The sequence below is a fragment of the Carcharodon carcharias genome, chromosome 21, assembly GCF_017639515.1.
Source record: "Carcharodon carcharias isolate sCarCar2 chromosome 21, sCarCar2.pri, whole genome shotgun sequence".
Classification (NCBI taxonomy): domain Eukaryota; kingdom Metazoa; phylum Chordata; class Chondrichthyes; order Lamniformes; family Lamnidae; genus Carcharodon; species Carcharodon carcharias.
In genome coordinates, this window is record NC_054487.1 from 71,030,372 (window position 1) to 71,052,704 (window position 22,333).

The 22,333-nt window shown below is 43.1% G+C and overlaps 2 protein-coding genes across 5 annotated transcripts in view; one reads left to right on the plus strand and one right to left on the minus strand.

Annotated features, from left to right (window-relative positions):
* tmem117 (transmembrane protein 117) overlaps window positions 1-22,333 on the plus strand; it is a 398,678-nt gene that overhangs the window by 336,355 nt on the left and 39,990 nt on the right. The gene's annotated exons all lie outside the window — the stretch shown is intronic.
* LOC121293413 (stress-associated endoplasmic reticulum protein 1) lies at window positions 2,121-2,452 on the minus strand. Its single transcript, XM_041216481.1, has one exon. It carries the CDS (start codon window positions 2,416-2,418, stop codon window positions 2,218-2,220), a length of 201 nt encoding a protein of 66 aa, XP_041072415.1. The 5' UTR covers window positions 2,419-2,452; the 3' UTR covers window positions 2,121-2,217.

Here is a 22,333-nt window from a genome sequence, read left to right on the forward strand (position 1 = left end):
AAGTGGTTGGGAGGGCAGCAAAATGACAAATTAATTAACTGCTTAAGGGCCTTATTAGGCCTCTTATTGTCGATGGGTATGCAGCCGACTCTCTTGTGCACCTGCCGACTGAAAGATTGTGCGAATGTGCAATTACATCGGGACGCTCGTCCAGCGTCATCGTGCGTGATTTTGCACCCCATCGGGTTGGGAGCGCGCCCACCCGCGGGACCTAAAATCCTGCCCCATGATTCTAAATTATGCTCGAAATTGTGCCCCTTTTGAGAAGTGCTTTTTTCTTTTGATCATCCCCCGATCTCATTTGCTTATTGCCAAACACAAAATCTGCCATGAACCAGTGCAATCAGCCAGCATTTTAAAATATTTTCTTTTTAAAAGAATTACTTATGTTTGATATTTTTAAAAGTGGTAACTAGGTGAAATTTGATTACTATAGCTGGAAATCATAAAATAATAATATTAACAAAATTACCCTCCATGCTTACTTTACTAAGAAACTGAAGATTATATTCCAATATAACTAGCAAACCCTTCTTCACATATTTTTCAGGTTCTTTTCAATCATTTTAAATCTGGTTACTCACAGTTACAAATTTGTGGAGGGGATGTAAAGGCTCACGAACAGTGGATAAGGTCTGGAGAATTGTCAAGTTGTGAAATTATTTAAATCCCCAGCCCTTAAAAAAATAAAAAAACAGCCTGCCGGTGTCAATGAGAGTTAAAAAATTCTGTTCCAGCAGTTACAATAGCTGTTTATTGATATTATGCCAAGGGCTATCATTATATCATTATTAATGCTTGGCTGTTTTCCAGAACCTGAAAATATGCCAGTGGGGTGCCCCAAGTTCACAGTCTGACTGACAGGTCAAAGAGGCTATTAAAGGGTTATCTGTCTTTGATGTGAGGTGTATTTGTTGAGAACAGGCCCTGGCCCTGAGTTGTCCATCTCTAGCTCCCAATGCCTCACACTGCAGGAGCTAAAGGGCCTGTACTATTTTATGTAGACGAATGCTGCAAGTCCTGAGAAAGCAGTGTTGAGAATTCCAAGGCAGGGGGTGGAAGAAGAAATAAAAAGACCCTATTTACAGGTTCCTTGGGCAACACTGTCTGAGCATGTGGATATATGGTGAAGTGGAGCCCTGATGAAATTGTCTAGAATGACAAAATGGTCAATTTAACAACAAACAAGTCTCAGGAAGCTCAGGGTTGAGCATAAAACACATTCTCAGGCTTAAGTTTGATATTTTAACTCCTGGGCCTGCACCCGCTTAACCAACTCCCTCCAACTCAACTGCACACTGCCGGTCAGCTGCCAGCTTGAAAATGATTCAGAGCTAGCAGTTGGCTGCCAGGTGGGAGTAGGCCTTTGGGTGGTGAGAGGCTGGCATCTGTGAAAGGCTCGCTGGTAATCAGGGTCTTCCAGGAGGGTAATGGTGAATCTGGGGCGGAGGAGGCTAAGATTTTCCTTGTGGAGCCCAAAGGAGCAGTGCTGCTCTTCACTCTCTTTCTTTTCCCTGACAGCTGGTTACCTACCTTCACCTGGTGGAAAAGCTGCAGTGACTTCCCCAATGAGACACAAGTTAAAATGGAATCATGAGTCCCATTGATGGAATTCTCATAAACCTCTGAGGCTCTTGCCTGCTTCCAGTGAGGGTGTTGCAGTCTCCTGACTGCAGTAAGAAGTTAAAATGGTGGTCAGCAGGAGCAAAGGAGCAGGCCAACAAATTAATACCCCAATTTCAAAGGTGCCCTCTGAACCCCTGCCTTGCAACCATACCCTCCCCCCACCCAATCCCAGTCCATCCTGGTGCTGCTGCCCTCCCCCTCCCCCCAAACTCCCTAGCACTCCAACCCTTCCAGGTGGAATGGGTTAAAGTTTTTCTAAAAGACACATAATACTTCAACCCGATGAAAATAGAGGATTCTAAACAAAGCCATGCAGTTTAAACAGAAGGGATTTTGAACTGGAAATTGTGCTCCGTCTCTGAAACGCAGTAGTAACTTGAATAATTTAACTTTCCAAATATCAAACATCATGGCCAGAATATTACTCTGAGTGGGCAGGCACGCGCCCAACACGTCCAAGCAATTACAGAAAGATCAATTCTGTAAAATCCATCGTTTGTAAGACAAAGGAAGTGTTGGAATGGTCAGACTCACAGCTGGAATTAACAGCAAGACACTTAAAAAGGTACAAAGATTTGAATTTTGTCCATTTCACATGCCCATCCGAATACTCTGAATAATCTGGAAGATAGCTGATCCACAAACAACAAAAATGAAAAGTGCCAAGAGCCAGGGACCGACTGATGATTTTTCATCTGGTGTTGTTTTCGAACTTTTTTGAACACTCCCTCGCTGCGTGATGTTTTTACTGTGTTTCTCATTTGCCATCCGGATCCTCTGTTTGGCCACCATTGTTTTGCTGGGCCAAAATGCCACACAAACTGACTTGGTCGTGTTGGGCGCCTGCCGATAATTAAAAGGCTTAATTAAGGTCACTAACAAGCCAATTAGCTTGAAATTTATGCTGCCCGTCCAACCTTACAGTTGGTGGGCAGGCGAAAAGGCCGAGCGGCCTTTACATTTTTTGAGAAACCTCGTCCGCGAGCGGGATGAGGTGTCCTAAAGCTAATATGCATTAAATAAAAACTTTAATTTGAATCAAAAACACGCCCCATCATCTCATGTGACACAGTCTTTATTAATTTTTTTAAACAGCGCTTCAATCTCCCTGAGGCATCTCGATGCCTCGGGGAGATTGGAGCGCTCTTTCACGCGCATGCATGAACTACATGCAAGGCCCGACTCTCCATCCTTACCCCGCCTGCACAGGCAATGCTAAGCGCTGCTGCTCACGATCCACGCAGGGCGGGCATTAATTGGCCCACCCGCGTGAAATCACGGATGGGCTTCCGGACTGCCTCTGCCCGCTCCCACCAAGCCTGCCCGACGAGTGAACAATTCTGGCCCATGTAATAGGTTAATACTTGGGACCCGATTTTAACCCAGCGTAAACGAATGGGTTTTGAGTGAGGTAAAATCAAGTCTTTGGTGTGGAAAGTAGGAGCAATTTTGTATGTTGCAGTTTTTATGCTTAAATGAGGTGCACATTTCTCCAAGGCTGACCATATATAAAATAAGCAGTAAGCCCTGAGGATGCGATCACATTTTCATCTCTTCCAACATGCTCAGCAGCCCCTTTACAGTTTTCGCCAGCCATATATAATAAACATTAATTTGATATAAAATTGACCAGCAGCTGACAAAGCAATAGATGGAAATCAGATTTGCAGAGTTAGAAATGAACCAAGAGTCTGATATGAAGAAATTGGTTCTCAGGTCTATTGAAAATGCAATAAAAGTGTCTTCAGTAACTGAGATAACAGATCAATGGTGTGGGACTCATCGTGTTTCCTGGCAAGCTCATGTTCAACAGAAAGCCAAAGACTTCAGAGAAAATCAGTCCTAAACTTGGTGAAAATCTTTTCTTTTAAAAGTTGCTGGGACAATAAATGTGCACTGTTGGGATGGATAAATAGAAAGACCATGTTCCCAAAATTTGGCTTCATAGTGCTGCTAAATACGGCACAATAGTAGCCAGCAGATGAAAAAATGGCTTTTGATGACTTGTGTTGCTACCTCCATCGACTGTCATGCTTGGAAGGCTGATAGTGACGGCATCACATGTGTATGCCAGAAGCTTATGGAATGTGCTGATCTTGACATCATTCAGGATCTAATGCCAACTGGGTGCCTAATCTAACATCTTGGAACTCACCAGCCCTGTTAATGCCCCTCTTAACATGTTCAGCTAAGCCGCTCAGCTGCTCAAGGGACCCTTCCACCTGCACTATTTAAAGGCATTGCCATTCAACTTTCTAGAGGAGGAGCTTTTGACTTTTGCTCCTGCAGAGTTAGTGGAAATACTGTGTACTATGTTGTTGGAGGATTTGATAGAAGTTCTTTCAGCCGGACGGGGGTGAGGCTGGATGAAGATGAGGTGGGACGTGCAGCCGTACCTTCCACTTTCCAGGTCTTTGCTGCTTCTTCTTGCTTTGGGCCACCTTGTCCTGCAAGAGAGAGAGGAGAGTGCCGATGAGAGTGGTGCAATGTGTTAAGAGGATGTACCTGTCATAGTTGAATAGCTAATGAGATGTGAGTGTGGGACTTGTAGCAGGAGTATATTTGAGAGTGAAGTAAAGCATATGATTGTGAGGCATGAGTCCGGATTGTCAGACACTGTTGAGGTGAGTGATGAGAATGTGGGGCATTGAGTAGTGTATGAGGTTGGTTGTGTGGTTGATAGGAATGGCATTTGAAGATGCGTTCACTGACCTTGGTCACTTGTGTGAGATCATTGAACTTTGTCTGGCATAGTTTCCAGGTCCTTGGAGCCAGTCCCCTTGCATTAATCTCCATGGCTCTCTGCTTCCGATGCCTCCTAAGTGCTTGCATGGCCCCTGCAGAAAGATGACCTCTCTTGTCCTTTCCAGCTACACCACTACGGTGGAGACCCTGCAAGCCCTCTCTCTGAGGTGCTGCTCTGTTTCTCAGATTTCTTACAATAGAGAAAGTCTTTTGCAGCCACTTCCAGACTCTGCTGCAGCCAGAATGCATCTCTTTTTTAAGAGGCGCAGGTTAACTTTAATTGGTGCTAGCCGTGCATGAACCTGGGTCCCCTGCTAAGAACACAGTTAGTCAGCAGCATGCAGAGTGCTGGACTGCACATCACATTCCTGGAGATGAAGCATAGCAAAAGGTTTCTGGGTTGCCTGAAGCACTTCCATTGAGCGCAGGTAATCGTACATCACTATCCCCGTGGTTTGCTAATAAGCCTAATGCAATTTTTAGTGTAACCTTCATATTTCTTCACTTATGCCCATGTGAATGGTTTAATTTTGTCAAGAAGATTAAAAGGGGACTTTAAAAAAACGAATGAACGTGCGATCATGGTGGATTTACGTTTTGGCTTTCGAGTTCTAAGAGAAAAGGCTAAACAGATGTTTCAGCCAAAATGTATAACTGGAATAATGAGCAGTGGCTGGAGCCAGGAGCCTGATTAGAGAACACTTGGCAGCCCCAGATAGGGTGAGTGTTGGGCTGTGAGGCGGAGAGACCGATTAATCAGGTGGAATGTTCTGGTGCTGCTTTTTGCAGCTTTGATGCGCAGCAAGTACAATCAACAAAAATCACCCCCTCCCCCAAACCCCGCCTCCTTCTCCTTCTTCCTCCCCAGAGCTGCATGTGGTTCCTGGGCACGCGAACAAGGACAAGCCGTTAGCTCACACATCAGCCTCCGCTATCACTGTCTCGTCTCTCTGGAGCCACAAATGGGTTGTGGAATTATTACCCCAGGGCTGTTTCCAGACACTCTACGCAAAAGACTTATTGATGAATTCCACCCACACCCTGAGGCTCTGTTTTCACACAGATGGTTTGACAGAGCTGGATTTATGCACCTCAGCAAATCTCAGCCACTATTTTAATAGTTCTGATACCTTATTAGGGTATCAGTTGAACTATTGCCTCTACTACTTAAAAAAGGTAATTAAAGTTGTTACATGTTCTTCCACTATTTCAGAAATTCTTCAGCAGTCGATTTAAATTCATAATTAGTATTATAATCTAGATGGAGGTTGGTGATTAATCCATTTCAAAAAAGGTCCTTTGACCGTAAAGGTTTGCAGACCACAGTGTTAGTAGTGCAGTGGTTTTGCAAACTGGAATCCATGGACCACTGGGGATCTGTAGTTACTTTCCAGGGCATCCATGAAATAATCTCTTTAATGAACAAGTAAGAGAACAACACAAGGAGGAAGTAGAGAAGGAAGGGAAAAAAAAAGACAAGCCACCTACTTTGTATAAATGAATGATGATCATACCCAATTTTAGGAAGTTTTTGGCTACAGAACTGTCAATGCAAGTAGAATATCTCTCAGGAACCTGCCTTTTTAAAATTCATTCACAGTTGTGGGTGTCATTGGAAAGGCCAGCATTTGTTGCCCATCACTAATTTCCCTTGAACTGAACACAAGGGGGCAGCTAAGAGTCAACACATTGCTATGGCCTGGAGTCACATGGAGGCCAGGCTTCCTTCCCTAAAGGGTCTTTACAGCAATCAATGATAGTTTAATGGTCATCATTAGTGAGGCTAGCTTTTTTGTATTCCAGGTTTTTTATTGAATTTAAACTCCATTTGAACCCTTGCCCCTAGAGCATTGACCTGGGTCTCTGGATTACTAGCCCAATGATTTTGCCACTACGCCACCATCTCCTCGTTAACTGGCTCCACTAAAGAGGGACATGAGGCTGGTAAACATAACCTCTATCATAAGAGACAGATTGCACAACTGATAACAGGTAGATTTTTTAAAATGTCTTGTGTAAAGCATTTTCTGATACAGGGATACAGTTTTAGTGAAGACCTGTGACTTGTTAGAGGTTAAGTAAGTCACGAATGAGATTTATGAACCAATTATGCATGTTTGAATAAAAAAAGCAACTCAGGATTTTTATACCAAATCTCTCAATTTTTAATGATTCTATCTCCTGATTTATGAGACAGTGGGGTTGACATTACTGGGAGCAGGAAAAAGCAAGAAGCCCCTTGAATTATAGGTGGAATGGATCTGGCCATTTCAGGCTGCCAGACTTCCCAGCTTAAGTAACCTGCATTATATCCTTGGAATAGTTCAGTAACTCCAGCAGTGATGTCAAGCGCTTGCATTTAGAGGATCCTAACTCATATCCCACCCTTAACTCGCCATTCAAAATTGATTTCCCTCAGTGGCAGAAATTTTTAGACGCTAAAGATTGTTGAGATAATAGGTCCTTACAGAAAGACATATCTTGCCCATGCATCAAACAAAATTAACGTTCCTGAAAAAAATCATGGATTCATTCTGCCAGTGTTGGCCACTAGAGAGGTCATCACAGTGGGTAAAGGTGGGGATCTAACAGAAAAAAAAAACTAACATATGGTTTAAAAAAAAGAACTGGCGCAAAAGTAGCACTGCAGCATCTCACCAAACTTACTTCAATAGTATTTTCCTTCTCTGCGATCTCTATCACAAAAAGGATGAACATGTTGTTATTGGGCTATTATTTACCCAGGGTTGAAACAAAAGACCTGCAAGAGCACCCTTGCACCTGCTGCCGCGGTAGAAAATTAGCATTTGAATAAGTTTTAATAAATAAAACAAAATCTGCTGGAAAAACTCAGGAGGTCTGACAGCCTCTGTGGAGAGAAACAGAGAAGAAGAAAATCTGAAGAAGAGTCATACGGACTCGAAACGTTAACTCGGTTTCTCTCTCCACGGATGCTGCCAGACCTGCTGAGTTTTTCCGGCATTTTCTGTTTTAATTTCGGATTTCCAGCATCGGCAGTATTTTGCTTTTGTCTTTTGAATAAGTTGTTCATTTTTTCAGCAGCTTAGGCTGTCTGAAAAGTCACCCCAAAGGGGCGAATAACATTGCTCTCTCACATCAATTCTAAACGGTAAAGTGCTCTCAGTGCCAGGCTCATGTGTGATATGTGGTGTTGTGCAGGGAAAATTTATTGCTTTGGAAGAGCTGAAATTGCATTTCTTTCAATCTGCATTCAATAACTCAGCCCCTTGTAATGTAGTCTGACCAGCTATAGAGGTGGTTAATCTATCACTGGGTGGCAGGAAGCATAATACAACAAATGTTTTCAGACAGGGTAAATTGAATTTTCAGCCACAGGCTGCCCACTTAGCAGAGTAAGCCTTTTTTTCCCTTTTAAGATACCCTGAAGGGGAGGGGAGAAAGGGTAATAGTGTAAACTGGAGTAATTGTAAAAATGCATAGGACAAAGACTATGGATTGGGAAAATTAAAGCACTGGGTGGGTGTCACTTCAATTCCGAGCAATGCCTTTTAACTAAGACATTAGTTTGTGCTTAATATTTCATTTTTCACTGTATTGTGACTTTAAAATGGTTTTACCCTGAGAAATTTTAAGGTTAAATTAAAAGCTCGATTTCAAATATCGACAAAAAGCCATTGGGATGGAAGCAGGCGGCAATCTCACTCGGGAATGTGAGTTAAGGCCTGACAGATTTTAATCTCTCCAGTCAGCACTTTGGCTATTTCTGGTGCATGTGGCAGCTGATCGGTGGAGAAACTACCAGATGACACAAAGATTGGCCAAGTAGTGGATAGTGTAGAGGATAGCCATAATCTCCAAAACAATATAGATGGGTTGGTGGAGTGGGTGGTAAAGTGGCAGATGGATTTTAACATAGAGAAGTGGGAGGTCATACATTTAGGGAGGTCAAACAGTTACAGGGATTACAAAATAAATGGGAATATACTAAGAGGGGTAGATGAAATGAGAGATCATGGTGTACAAGTACACAGGTCCCTAAAGGCAGCAGTTCAAGTAGACAAGGTTGTAAAGAAGGCATATGGAATGCTCTCCTTCATTGGCAGAGGTATAGAATATAAAAGTAAGGATATAATGTTGGAATTGTATAAAACACTGGTGAAGCCACAACTGGAGTATTGTGTGCATTTCTAGTCACCACATCACAGGAAGGACATAATAACTCTGGAGAGAGTGCAGAGGAGGTTTACAAGAATGTTGCCAGGGTTAGAAAAGTGTAGCTACGAGGAGAGATTGGATAGGTTGGGGTTAGTTTCCTTAGAACAAAGAAGGCTAAGAGGTGACTTGATTGAGGTGTTCAAAATTATGAGGGGAGTAAATAGAGTGGACAGGATAAAATTATTTCCCTTGGTGGAGAATTCTAGACCAGGGGACATAGATTCAAAATAAGTGGCAGAAGGTGTAGGGGGGACATGAGGAAGAACTTTTTTACGCAGAGGGTAGTGGGTGTCTGGACTTCGCTGCCCAAATTGGTGGTAGAGGCAGAAACTCTAAACTCTTTTTAAAAGTACCTGGATCTGCACCTTAAGTGCTGTAAGCTGCAGGGCCTGGTGCAGGAAGGTGGGATTAGAAAGGGCACCTGGGTGTCCTCAGGTTGGCATGGACAAGATAGACCGAATGGCTTCCTTCTGTGCTGTAACTTTTCTTTGGTTCTAAGTGGCAGCAGAAGTCCACCTGTTAGCAGTTGGAAGAAGGAAACTTTTATGTCTTGGGTATTTGAGTTCATTGCCCAAGCAAACTCTAACTGCATGCCTTCCTATGTTCTCATCAATTGCTGCTTGCAATTGATAACGGGGAGAGACTGATTGAGATTGAGATATAGGGCAGAGCACCAAATCATACGTGCTCACTCAGAAACCTCCAGAATTAGACTTACAGTTCCCAGTTGCCCATGTTGTACAGTGATTCATCAGTGCTGTCACATGATCAGTATACCTGCATTCTCTTAAAGGAACAGGGTACCTCACTTTACCACAGAAACCAGCCGTGAGGTACATTTTTTTCTGGATCACACAACTGGAAGGTTTGGGGAGGAACCTGGGCCGATGTTTCCACGGCTTCAGGGCATCGCCATGAGGTTCAAAACGGGGTCAGAAGGCTGTGTTATGTAGGGAACAGTCACTTACCTGTGATTGTCCCTAAATTAGCCAATTAGTGGCCAGAGGGGAGGCTTACCTTCCAGTAAAGCACAGCAGGCTGGCTCACTAAGCTGGAGGACGAATAGGAGGCCCTCCAATTCAGAAGCAGCAGCAGGATGCATTGGTAGGTGTGAGATAGAGCCACAAGATTGGTACACAACTCTCTCCAACCTTTTTAAATTTAAAAATAACATCTGTAGCCTGGCCAACATTGTTGGGGGGAATCCCTTCACAGGGTGGTTTGTAGCTGCAACTGAAGCCAGACAGGCAAGGAGAGCCTCTAGCTTGCCTGGAGTGCTGACCCCCAGGTCTGCTATCAGTAGGCCACCTCCAGGTAACTGCCTTATCCCCCGCTGTGTCCGGGCATCTGGAGGCTGCCAGGAAAATTACAATTGGTTTTCCAGTAGACCTTAATGGGCCTTTAGTTAGTTGAATTTGGCCCGGGGGCAGGATGGAGCTGGGGGAACCAGCACTCCGAAATTCCACACCTGCTCGCCTCTCTGCCTGCCACAATCAGGGCCTAAAAGTTCAGCCCCAGGACTTTCCTTTTGAAGCCCAGAAAAAATGGGCACCAAAGCTTCCCAATAGCTACATTTGGACAGGTGACTATAGCGGACCCGCTGCAGATGAAGGTGCCATTGGAGACCCAGGCATGTCTTGGGGCCCCAATTTGCATTCATTGATGAGATTCCCCCTGGAATCCAGTGGGACACACATCCGTCAATAAAACCCAGATCAGCGGAAATGGAGCGGGAACAAGGCACTTCTATTTTAACTGGTCCCCATCTCCTTTCCCTCTGATCGGGGAAGAATAAAAATTTTCCCTTCCCCCTCTCAAAATTATTTCCCTTGAAAGCCTATTTCAAATTTAAGGACCTTTAGCAAAACTACCTAAAGCTTAAAAATGCTGACTCTCAATCGAAGGTAAGAAAACCTTTTTGACCCTGTGGATTGCTTTCCTATCTGCTTTACGTACCAGCACTTTTTTATCTCTTCCTGATGACAGCATATTTTCAGTGTCTATCTGCAGTGCTTGAATTATTACCTGGTCTATGAAATAGGACAAGTTACTTACTGGAAGACAGGATATCAGAACTGCTTTTGGTGAAAAACTATTGGAGAGGGTTTTTTTCCTTCTTTAAAACTCTGTGTTTCTCCACATTTGGATTTAAAAGAGTAATCTTCATATCCTCCAAAACAATCATAAAGGAAAGTAGAAAAAAGGGTTCTGAAGGACAACCACAGAATACAAATAATTCTTAAAACAAAGCACATTTTAGCCATGCTACCTGAAGCACTTTACAGTTGTTCTTCCATTCAATCTATAAACATTAATAAGACAAATCCACTCTCGTCTTCAAGTCCGCTAAGTGTCAGTGTTTCCTGCTTTTAAAAGAAATATCTGTTGTATGATGCTGCATGTGTCTGCGTGCCCCTGTAATGTAAAGGTGATCGGCAGAACAAGGGCTAATGTGTGACTGGCGAATAGCACTGCCCACAGTATGATGTATCGAGTGACATGGTAATAGACTCAGAGAGAACAGTCTAGAGAGAACACACTGGAGGCAGCTACCTGCATGGTGAGCAGCACAGATCTATAAGTAGTTAAAGATTACCAATAAAGAGTTCAAATTTAAGCATACATGTCTCAAGACCTTCTTATCAATGAGCCACAACAGTCGACACTATCCTACGACAATATCAATTATTTATGGTGCCAGATTTTTTTGTTGTGACAATCTTAGCCACTGTTCAGCTCTGGTTTAAACCTTGATGTTGATCAGAAAATTCAGTCGGCCTTTAACGACATTTCAACCCCACAAATGTTTTTATTTTGATTGACAGCTTTCCGTTCTAATGTTGCTCATATAGAAAGTTTCACACAACAATAAAACAAGATTCTTAGCTGAGCAATGCCATGCTCATCACATACCCTCTTGGTTTGGAGAGGAAGGTGGGGGGGCGTTATGCATCCTTCTTCCCAGTTGGGTTTCCTCTTCATTCTAGGGGATAATGATACTTTCATACAATATGAGCTGAGGTAGGGAGTAACCTAAGGTATGTCAGAAGGCTTTAATATGGCAGAATAAGTTCCATGGCTTCAGACTTGTCATCAGAAACAGAGGGCGAAATTTAACATAACTGACATGGGTTCAGCCCACCAGTTGGAGAACCAGGGGAAACAAATGCCACATCTGAAAGGGAGGCCCCACTAGATTAATTGCCTGATGTGCCCTTAATTATCCAGCGTCAGGCCTGCCCCGGCATTCAGGACCCCAAGGGCAGAAATCCCACCCACCAAGTGCTGCTGGCCAATCAGTGGCAGGCAGCTCTCCATTAGAGGCAATGACACTGGGTGGGAGCTGCCTGAAATGCAGGTAGGGAGTGGCCTAGGATCACCGAAGGACCCAGGCCACAGGTGAGTGAAGGAGGGATGAGGGTCACAGGGATGAGTGTCGCAGGGAGGGGGTCGTGGTGGGAGTGGGGGTGGCAGGTGATTGGAGGCAAAGGCAGGCACAGTAGCTTTCAGCGGCCACCCCTCCTGCCTGATGCTTGGTCCCTGACTGGGCATTAAGTGCCTTTGAAAGGAGGGACCCTCACAAAAGATCGCAGGCAAAGAAGACAGGAAAGCCGTGCTCCTCACATGTCATCCCACAGCCATCACTAAATTCCGCTTGGCTCAGGGATAATTGGTATCATTTGGCTCAATGACAATTTGTCACAAGCAGATGAGTTTCTCCCATGAACGGTGCGTTCTGCCTTCAACTTAATCGCGGGAGGTTTGACTTGTGGTCTCTCCTGCGGTTAAATGGGTCGGTCCTCCATGCTTCCCACCACAACTGTCTGCATCCAGCCCATAATTTTCACTGGAGTCAACCACAATAATTTTTGATGCACCTTCCTTACACAAACTTACGAACCTAGTCAAATTGGTCCACTAATAGCTGGAGATTTGTGTATTGCTTCATTGTAGTCGATGGGCAGCGCTTTACTGGTGGGCTTCAGATCGCCGACATTAAGGTTAAATGGGGGTCAGAAGCTGGCACAATGGGGGCAACAATCACCCGGCAGTGATTTTCCCTGAATTGACCAATTAGTGGTGAGAGTCAGGCCCATCGTCCAATTAAGGATGGCGAGCGGGCTCTCGATGCTGAAGTACCAATTGGATGCCCTTCAGCAGTGAAGAGCAGCAGGCTGCCTTTTCAGGTAAGTGAGAGAAAGGGTGCCTTAAGATGGACGTGTCTTATTCCATGTTTTTATGCTTTAAAATAAAGAAACTCTTCAACAGCCGGGCCCCCATTTTGGAGGGGGAGGGGGAGCCCTCCACAGGCAGTATGTGGCTGGAGCTGAAGCCAGGCACGGAGGGGAAGGGGAGATCTCAAAGCCTACCTGGAGCACTGCCCCCTCTCCCCCCAGACTGCTGTCAGAGGGCCACCTCAAGGTAGCTGACCTGTTCCCTGATGCCTGCAGGGGAGGCCTCTGACAATAGACCTTACCAGGCCTTAGACAGGCTTCATTGACTACTCACCACGTGTGGGCAGGTAGCCCTGATCCCCCCCCATCCCACCTCAGTGAAAATGGACCCTGGGCGGGATGGAGCTGGCAAACTGGCACGCCGGCCAATAGCACAAATCTCTGTGCCCAGTCACCAGCACGCTCACTCTCGCCGGAATCTGAAAATCCAGCCCTGTATCTTTCTGGCACCAAAGGTTATGGTTTTTTAAAATGAAATTTCAGAGAACCACGATGGCGTTTAAACCTGGTATTTCCATGTTGAGAACAATTGCTAGTAATTAAAATGTCAACGTTGATATCATTGTGATTGAAGTTAGTCTCACCAATCATAACGTGTAAGGAATGTATAACTTCCTCATTCCGTAAAAAGGTAATTAACATGGAGGTTTATTTACTCTAAAGTTTTGGATATTCAAAGGTGAATGCATACATTATGAAGGGCCACTTTTTTCTAGGAGCTTTGATTCTCCACAAATCAGATAATCATGTGCTTTCAGGGATTTGCAACAAACTATATACTGCTCCACTTATCTTTGCTCAGAATATCTTCAGTCCCAAGGGTTACGGCCTTATTCTTCAAAGAATGTGAAAATATCAATTCTTATTTTTCATTTCTCCTTTAACTGCCTAGCTCTGGTTCATTGATGATAGAATTGTAGTAATGCCATAGCGACGTGATGCAAATGTGGACAATCAGAATAGAACGAATATCTGCTTCTTTGAAACAATAAATAAGATGGAGAAATTAAAGTGACCTTACAAGACTCCGAATCTTACTTGAAATGGTTTAAATTCTACTCCCATCGATCATAATTGCAAATTACTTTCTTCATGATAGGCTGGTTGAATTGTAAATATCTCATAATTCTCCATTTGTTGCCTTTCTCTCCAAGCTCTTGGCAGTCATAGTTTTAAAAAATGCTGTTTCGGAATAAATAAACAAGGCCATAAAGCAACATTGTATAGATTAACATCTATAGCAAATTATGCATGAGAATGATAGAACTTATCACAAAATTAAATGTTCCAAGTTATTAATTCCATTGACTTTGAATTTTTTATTACCTCGCTAGTTATTTATTCTATCTATCTGGAAAAATTATCACTTTAGAATGTTGTAAGAGGTTAATCAAACTTTGCTTTTGAAGTAAAGTGGTCTAAATGATAATGAAAATGTAAATTACATAAGACATTTAACATAAGGCAATTCAACACAAAGCAGTTATTTTAAAATGTGGTACTATTCCCCTTTAGGATTTGGATGCCAAGCCATGGGTTTTATGAGCTCATTTTATAATTTGAAGATTTATTCTAGTATGTCAAATTTATTCAGGCAATATACTATTGAAGGGCCAATAAATTTATAATATTAACTAGCTTCTAAAATTTTAAGACTGAATTTGATTTTACATTATGTTTTCACTTATTTGTGAGTTTGCTTGCCTTTTTGTAAACAATATATCTCAACTAATGGATGAATTTCAACAAAACTTGGTACTTGGTTAGGGAATGGCCCAAGGAAGAACTAATAAATTTTTGACAAAGTTGCAGATCCGGATCCTGGAATCTTTTTAAATGATCCGTTAATGTTGGGCATTAGGATGAATTGACTTTTTTCTAGAATGTTGTGAGTTGCTTGATTTAGACTGTTGTTGATTGTCTTAGCAGCTGTGGTGGAATTTGTTATAGCTGTCAAAATGTGAGCAGAGTTTTCAGAGCAGGTTGTTGGATGTGAATTGGTCTGACACCTCCTCAGTGTGATGGAAGCTCTAAATGAAAATATTTCCAGCTGTGTAGTAACAGAGCATCAGGAGCTGCGTAATTGTAGTAACATTGAATTAACAGTGTGGGGGAGATATGCACTCTTCACTTGTATGTATTTATTTTGAGACTTCCTCTTGAGATAGTCGAGAGAGAGGCAGGGGCAAGGAGCAGGGAGCATAGACCACAGCACCCCATAAGACTGCGCCCATTGTTTCACTTGCTGTATTATCGCCTTAACTTTACCACTTTCTCATCCTTTAAGTGTAAATAATTGTTTGACCAGCTCATCAGTATTTTTTAAGTATTCAGCCCAGCGCTGTGTATGGTATTTTGTTGTGCATCAAGTGTCTGCTACATTCACTACAGAACAACAACAAATCACTTGTCCTGTGAGATGTAATAAGGTTCGATATAAATGTAGTTTCTCTTCTTTAATGTGAAGCATTGACAAAGCCTTTCCTTTACCACACTTCCAGAAGATACCTGAATGTTTTAAAATTGATTTTACATACCTAAGCAACAAGAAGGTGTGCCAGTAATTGTAGCTATACAGCATTTTCTTCCACCTGGGAGACTCAACTTTGAATCCCAATGCTGACTAATGATCACACTTGGGTTCTGAAAATGTTGAATTTGCTAATTTTGGATGACAAATCCACAGGAGGAAGGCAAATAATTTTGAAGTGCTCAATTTCCATATTGCTTAAGCTAATCAGGTGGTGGTTCTGCTAAGGGACCACTGATGGTGTCATTGAGGTGATCGCGCACCAGGCCATCCAGTTTCCCAGCAGAGAATGTTATCACAGGTGCATGTGGATGTGAAAATAATGAGGGAAAAGTAAATTGAAAAGCTGCACATTATCTAACATAAGAATGTAAGAAATAAGAGGTGGAACCAAATGGTCAACTATTCCTGCTCCACCATCCAGTATGATAATGGCTGATCTTCTGGCTCAACTCCACTCCCCTGCTCATCCCTCGTCTGTTGATTCCATGTGAGATCAAAAATCTATCCCAGCCTTGACTGAATATATTCAATGATAGTGTATCCACAACCTTCTGGGGTAGAGAATTCCAAAGATTAACAACCCTTTGAGCAAAGAAATTTCCCCTCAAATCAGTCCTACATGATCGGCCCCTTCTCCTGAGGCTGTGTCTTTGTGTTCTAGGTTCCCCAGCCAGGGGAAACAACGTCACAGTATCTATCCTGTCAAGTCCCTTCAGAATCTTGTAAGGTTCAATGAGATCATCTTTCACTCCTTTAAACTCCAGGGAATATTTACTGAACATAATTGTGCATCAACTGAAAATATACAAAGAGGTACACATGAAACCCAGTGTGAAGCCTTGATTAGGCAGATCTCACATAAAAAATGTAATATCCATCATTATTCAGAGGATAACTTTGAATTAATTCGTAATTCATCTTTCTTTGATCCTTGGGCTATATTAGGCTAGCACAACACTGTAGTAGCTCAGTTGCTGTAACAATAACGAGGGACAAGGGCCTGAAATTTTCCCTCGGTGAGTTGGGGGCGGGGCCTACTCGCTGACGGGAAAATGACACGGGATGATGTCGGGAGGAACTCCCGACGTCATCCTGCCTCATTTAAATATTCAGGAAGGCGGGCGGACAGCGCGATCAGCTGTACCTCCCGCCGACCTGTCAATGGCCAATTGAGGCCATTGACAGGATAATTAAGCCAATTAAAGGCCCTGCCCGTCCAAGCTTAAGGCTGGCGGGCAGGCCAGGAGTCCTAGCGGGCTTCTGAAAAAACACGAAGCCTCATCCACTGGCGGGATGAGGTTTCATGTCCATTTTTAAAAAGTTTAATAAAATTTTAGTCATATTTATTAACATGTCCCATCCTGTGCGACATTGTCACATGAGGGGGCCATGTTAATAATTTTTTCATTATTCTATTTTTGATATTTAAACCACTTTCAGTGATGTCCCTGAGACAGCACTTAGTCTCAGGGAGATGTGTGTTCTTTCGTGTGCATACGCAAAAGATCGTACTCTGACAGTTGGGGAATCCCTCCCCCAACCCAGTACGGGAAGCCCGGCCCGCTGGGTGAGCCTTAATTGGCCCGCCCACTTAAAATGGCGGCGGGGCCCATTTCGGGGGCGGCGATTGGCTGCCAGCCCACTGCCGAGCCAGTGGGGCCCACCTGCCCATCAAGGGCAACATTCTGCCCTAGGTGTAAATGAATAAATGTAATTAGAACTTAGCTGCTGATAAAGAGAAAATGCAGGTCTGGAGATAGGAACAGTGTTAAACTGATGCCCGGATCATTTCCAAGACTTCCATTTCCAGAAGAATGGAATAGAGTGTTTACAGGAAACAGAGTGTGAGGACATGTAGGTCTGAGAGTTGGTGGGCTTATAGCGAATATTGTTCGATGGCTTATCCCTAGAAATGGAGACAGAGGAAGGGAACGGAAGAGTCACAGATAGAACATGTGAAGCCGAGGGAAGAATGAAAATTAGAAGCAAAGTTGACGGAATTTAAGATGGTGATTGGCTCATATATTCTTGAGCCATTGCTCTCTCTGCTAAGGGTAATTTCCCAGTCTTTTTCATAACAATACATGGCTAGCACACAGGTAGACTATCAAAGAGACACAAATGCCTGAAATCCATTTGATCCAGGCACTCATTTGATCAGATAACTCAATATTTGTCATTTCTTTTGGAGCACAAATTGAGCTGTAGCGTATATGCAAAACCCTGCAGTACTGTATCATAGGCAAGCTCTCAAGGATATATATGTTTTTCAACACACCAAGTGGATGCATCATTATTGGCAATGCTGCACATATCAACTGAAGATCATTTAAATCAATGCTGTTTATTTAACAATTGGGGGGAAATTTCTGCAGCACGTTGAAATGATTTTTCAAGTGTTCTTTTTTAAATCAAGACCTGTATCAGTTTAAAATTGGTGTTTAAGAGAGATTGTGCGAGGAAACTGAGCAGAATTGTGAGCTCGGTGCGCGAGCGCTCGCCTGACCAGCTCGAGCAAAAAATAACGTGTGATGACATCGGGTGATCATCCCCACATCATTGCGCACTTGCGCAATATTTTGGTTGGCGGGCACATGCTAAACTCGGAAGCGGGTCAGCCGACAATTAAGATGACAATTAAACCCATTAACAGCACAGTTAACAGATTTTTCATTGCCCATCCAACATTATGATTGGCGGGCGGGCAAATCAGCCAGGCGGCCTTTGCATTTTTCAGGAAACCTCATCCAAGGGCAGGATGAGGTTTCCATTGTTAAAACAATATAAATCTATGGACAGAATTTTTGTACTGTTTACATTCAGGTGACTGTTGATGACGCTTGGACATTTTTTTGTTCTGATTTTGAAGTCTTTATTTAAAACCTTTGAAGTCTTCAGCTCCCTGAGGCAGCTCTCTGCCTTCAGGGTGCTACCTGTGAGCACTCGCCCGCGCTGACTTCAGCGCTCACCCTCCTCCCGCCCCCACCCTGGCAACAGTGAGCACTCCAGCGCGGGCTTCACGCTGACTGGTCGGTTAATTGTTCAGCCAGCGTGAAATCGCAGTCCGGGGACGATGGCGGGCGGTGGTCTGTTCCCAGCTGCTCCTGGGCCCGCTGATTGCACCCGCACGCTGACCTAAAAATCCTGCCCAGTGAAAATACAGCTCAAAAATATACACCATTGAAGCAAAGAAAACAGGAAACCACTGAAGCTATTCTAAGCACCCTGAAAACTTTTGAAAATCAACCTCCGGTTGAATGTGCCGACTTGACTGCTAACTAACTTGTTACAGGTGTCTGGTTGTGGTGTAAGACATCAGATATCAGCTGTTTAAAGGACGCAATCTGACCTTTCAGGGTAAAGTCAATTTTAAGACGTACGAAAGACAAGAGATAGTCACGACTATCGGTCCAGATATTCGACCCCAGGTCAGGCGCGCAAAGCTGGGAGATTTCCCGGCCCTGTGAGCCCAACCTTTAATAATGTCCGCATCCCCCAAGTTGGATGTTCAGTCAGGGGGGTGGGTGGGTTGGGGTGTGGTGTGGGAAGCGGGGTGCGGTGGGCTGAAATAGTTGGGGTGAGCAATGGAAGGATGAATGTGAAGGCTGCTGGGTGTGGAGGTGGGCTGGGTGGAAGACCTGTCACTGCTCCAGCACTGTGTTTAAATAAATAAAAGATTAAATAAACACCCCTTCACCCCCATCCCCCACATGCTCCCTATGCCCTATCCTTGCCAATCTATGCCACCCCTGCCCTCACCCACATCCCCATGGCCCTTCATTTCCCCCACACCAACCCACCCCCCCCCCCCCGTCTATTACTCTTTGCCCTTAGCACCTTCTCAACTCACTCAGTTTCCGTGGACATGTCCTTGACATATTTGACAGCTTTGACACTTCCTTGACAGTTTCTTGACTGTTCCTTGACAGCTGCACAGTTCTTTGACAGTTCCTTGACAGCTTTGAGAACTCCTTGACAGCTGGACAGTTCCTTACAGCTTGACGGTTCCAATGAATTTGTGCATAAAAAATGCATAACCATGTTTTATTTAACAATTGCAAAGGGTGCCTTATATCTCTCAAAGGGTACCTTACCTCTACCAACGGTACCCTGGGACCCTAACCAAAGGGGTACCTTACCTCTCCAAAGGGTTCCTGGCTATCAAAACAAATTCACCAAGTTCAGGCCTCCTCTTATCTGTTCTGATCCACACACTCTGTGTTTCACACTCCTGGTCTACCAAAATCCCGCTTCAGTGGAGGCAGCTGATATTTTAAATGGCCAGCGGCCTCCACAATTGCATATGTGTGAACCCCAGCCTGACTCCAGTCCCGCGCCTGCGAAGATGGGAAATGCCGGGTTTTTCGAGCGGGAATTAGACTTCTCAGTCATTTCTGGGATTTTCACCCCAATAGAGAGAAAATCTGGGCTTCTATGTGCCTTTGTGGTAGAAAAGCCTGGTTTTGCATTTCTTGTGGTAGAATGCTTTAGGGATAGATTGGTGATCAGAATGAATATGATATCCTTCATTCAGTCTGTTTACCATGTGAATTATTTGTCATTTTATTCCTACTTATTTGGGATATTAGACAAATGGCATATTTTTCAACCCTACCCACTCTCTCCCCCCACCTCTTCCTTGCATGCATTGCACCTGATAACTAATCTAAAGACAGTAGTTCATCTCAAAGGCTATAGGTATGGTTTATTGATTATTTACTCACCTCCTATTCTATTATGATCCTGTTCGAGATTGTTAACATTTAAAGAGAAATCCAAACACCCAGTAATTAACTGACAACAATGCCACAAGATATCATATTTTTAAACAAAAACAAACTTTATATATACAAAAATAAATTAAATAAAGCAAGCACCACAAACTTAACACTATAGTTTATAGAGGCTTATGCTATAAACTCAGTTCTACTTGTTACTTCTCCCCACCACACCCCCAAACCACCAAGAATCCCCTTGTATGTTATGGGGATCTTGATGGTTCATTCACTTTTCCTGGGACCAATCCAAAGGTATGCCACAGCTCTCCAGAATTCACATTGATTTCTCCTCAGTGTTCCAGTTATTCTCAAAGCTATGACATTTCATTGGGAACCTTCCATTAGTTTTTGGCTAAGTGCTTCTCCAATTTTCTTCAAAGACTTCATGATTGTGGGCTCTTCAGTTCAAGCGTGGGCTACACTGTCTTCTTGCCTAGGGGTTTAAACATCAGGAAGACCCCTGGTGCCTAATGGTCCTCTATGTTCCCACAACTTTTGTACAGCTACTTGTCCCACAGCTGATTCCTAGCTCCTGGCAGATGCTTTCTCACTGCTCGTTCCAAGCTGACTGACTGCTGGCTGCTTGCTTCAGTGAGAAAACACACACATACATACACACACACACACACTCGCACACTCACACACACATAAAATAAACAAAGGAACATCCTAAGACCCCACAGCCCATCTCCATGACAACATGGCATACATGGCATATTCCAAACAGAAATGTAAACTAATTATCTTTTTACCTTCAACACAATTCTTTGATTCTGCAACCCATATGAGTAACTTGTACCTATAATGGATGTGATTACCTTTTCTCCAGACTTGCTGGGTCCTATTAAGGAACTTCTGATCTTATAAACTCCTCATGAACCTACATGAATGATTTAAATCTTTTATTGAAACAATGGTAAATCTTCTGACTTTATTACTAGCCCAGAGATGGGTCATTCATTGTTTAAGCTTTACACCTCTATCTCTGGCCTTGGAAGAGAAACACAGGTTATCTTTTAAAGGTAATTACCTCAGCTTGTTTAATTTGCATATACATTAGAGGCACACCAGTTTCTTAACCAAGTTGCACTTAGCTTATATTTAACACTTTAATTCTGAAGGTAAAAGTTACATTCTAATCTAAAATATTTGCAACAACACTGGATGAAGGGTGAATAGTTGTAGCAAAGGAAAACCTCAGATGTAAATGTAACACTGAAATATTTGGCTAACATTGACATTTTATAGATTTTTGATACTTTTTGGTTGTGTCCAGCATTGTTGATCTTAATCCAAGTTATGCAAGAACAAAGGACTAACCTTGCATAAAGTGCAATGATTATTCTAATGCTGGTGTAAGCAGCTGCTGCTACACTAAACTGTAGATCCAACTTCATTGAATTTGTATCTCATCTAATGAGGATATTTTCCTTTTGTTCTTCCAGTATTCAGATGATAAATGAGCCTTTGCGATCATTAAAGCTTTTGTAGTTAACATCTATTAAGTGGATCCAAAATGAAAGTATTTCATGTTGCAATCAACAATTGCATCTACCAGATAGACACTTCAAACCAGCAGCTCCCCTTTTAACAAACATTAACTAAAACACACATCTGTTCTAACACATGTGCATTGACTGGAGATTATAAAGTTTTACAGATTCATGCTAAAAATAGTTGCGATGTGAACTTAAAGTTCCTCAGATGCATGAAAGAAAGGCTTTCATTAAAATCATCTTTCACGACCACTTGATGTCTCAAAGTGCTTTACAGCCAATGAAGCACCTTTTGGAGTGTAGCCGCTGTTGTAATGTGGAAAACGCAGTGGGCAATTTGGGCACAGCAAGCTCCCACAAACAAGAATGTAATAATAACCTGATAAATCTGTTTTGTGACGTTGATTAGGAGGTGATTATACCAGGAATAACTCCTCTGCTCTTCTTTGAAATAATGCCATGGGATCTTTTACGTCCACCTGAGAGAGTAGACAGGGCCTCAATTTAACATCATATCCATATGTCTAAACAATGCAATGCAACTCTGTGTTTATCCTGCTCCTCTACTGCTCTGTGTCTAATTTGACTAAATTGAATTGTGATGATGTCTTCTCCACAAAATTGCTGAGCTGAAGGGTATAACATAAAGTGGCAGTATGATAAGTCTGCTATCGTTTCATAATTTTTGTTGGAGCAGAGAAGACTGAGGGGCAACCTGATCGA

What these genes read in the sequence shown, in the direction of transcription:
- LOC121293413 (XM_041216481.1), bottom strand. Translation starts at nt 2,418, where the DNA reads ATGGTGGCCAAACAGAGGATCCGGATGGCAAATGAGAAACACAGTAAA.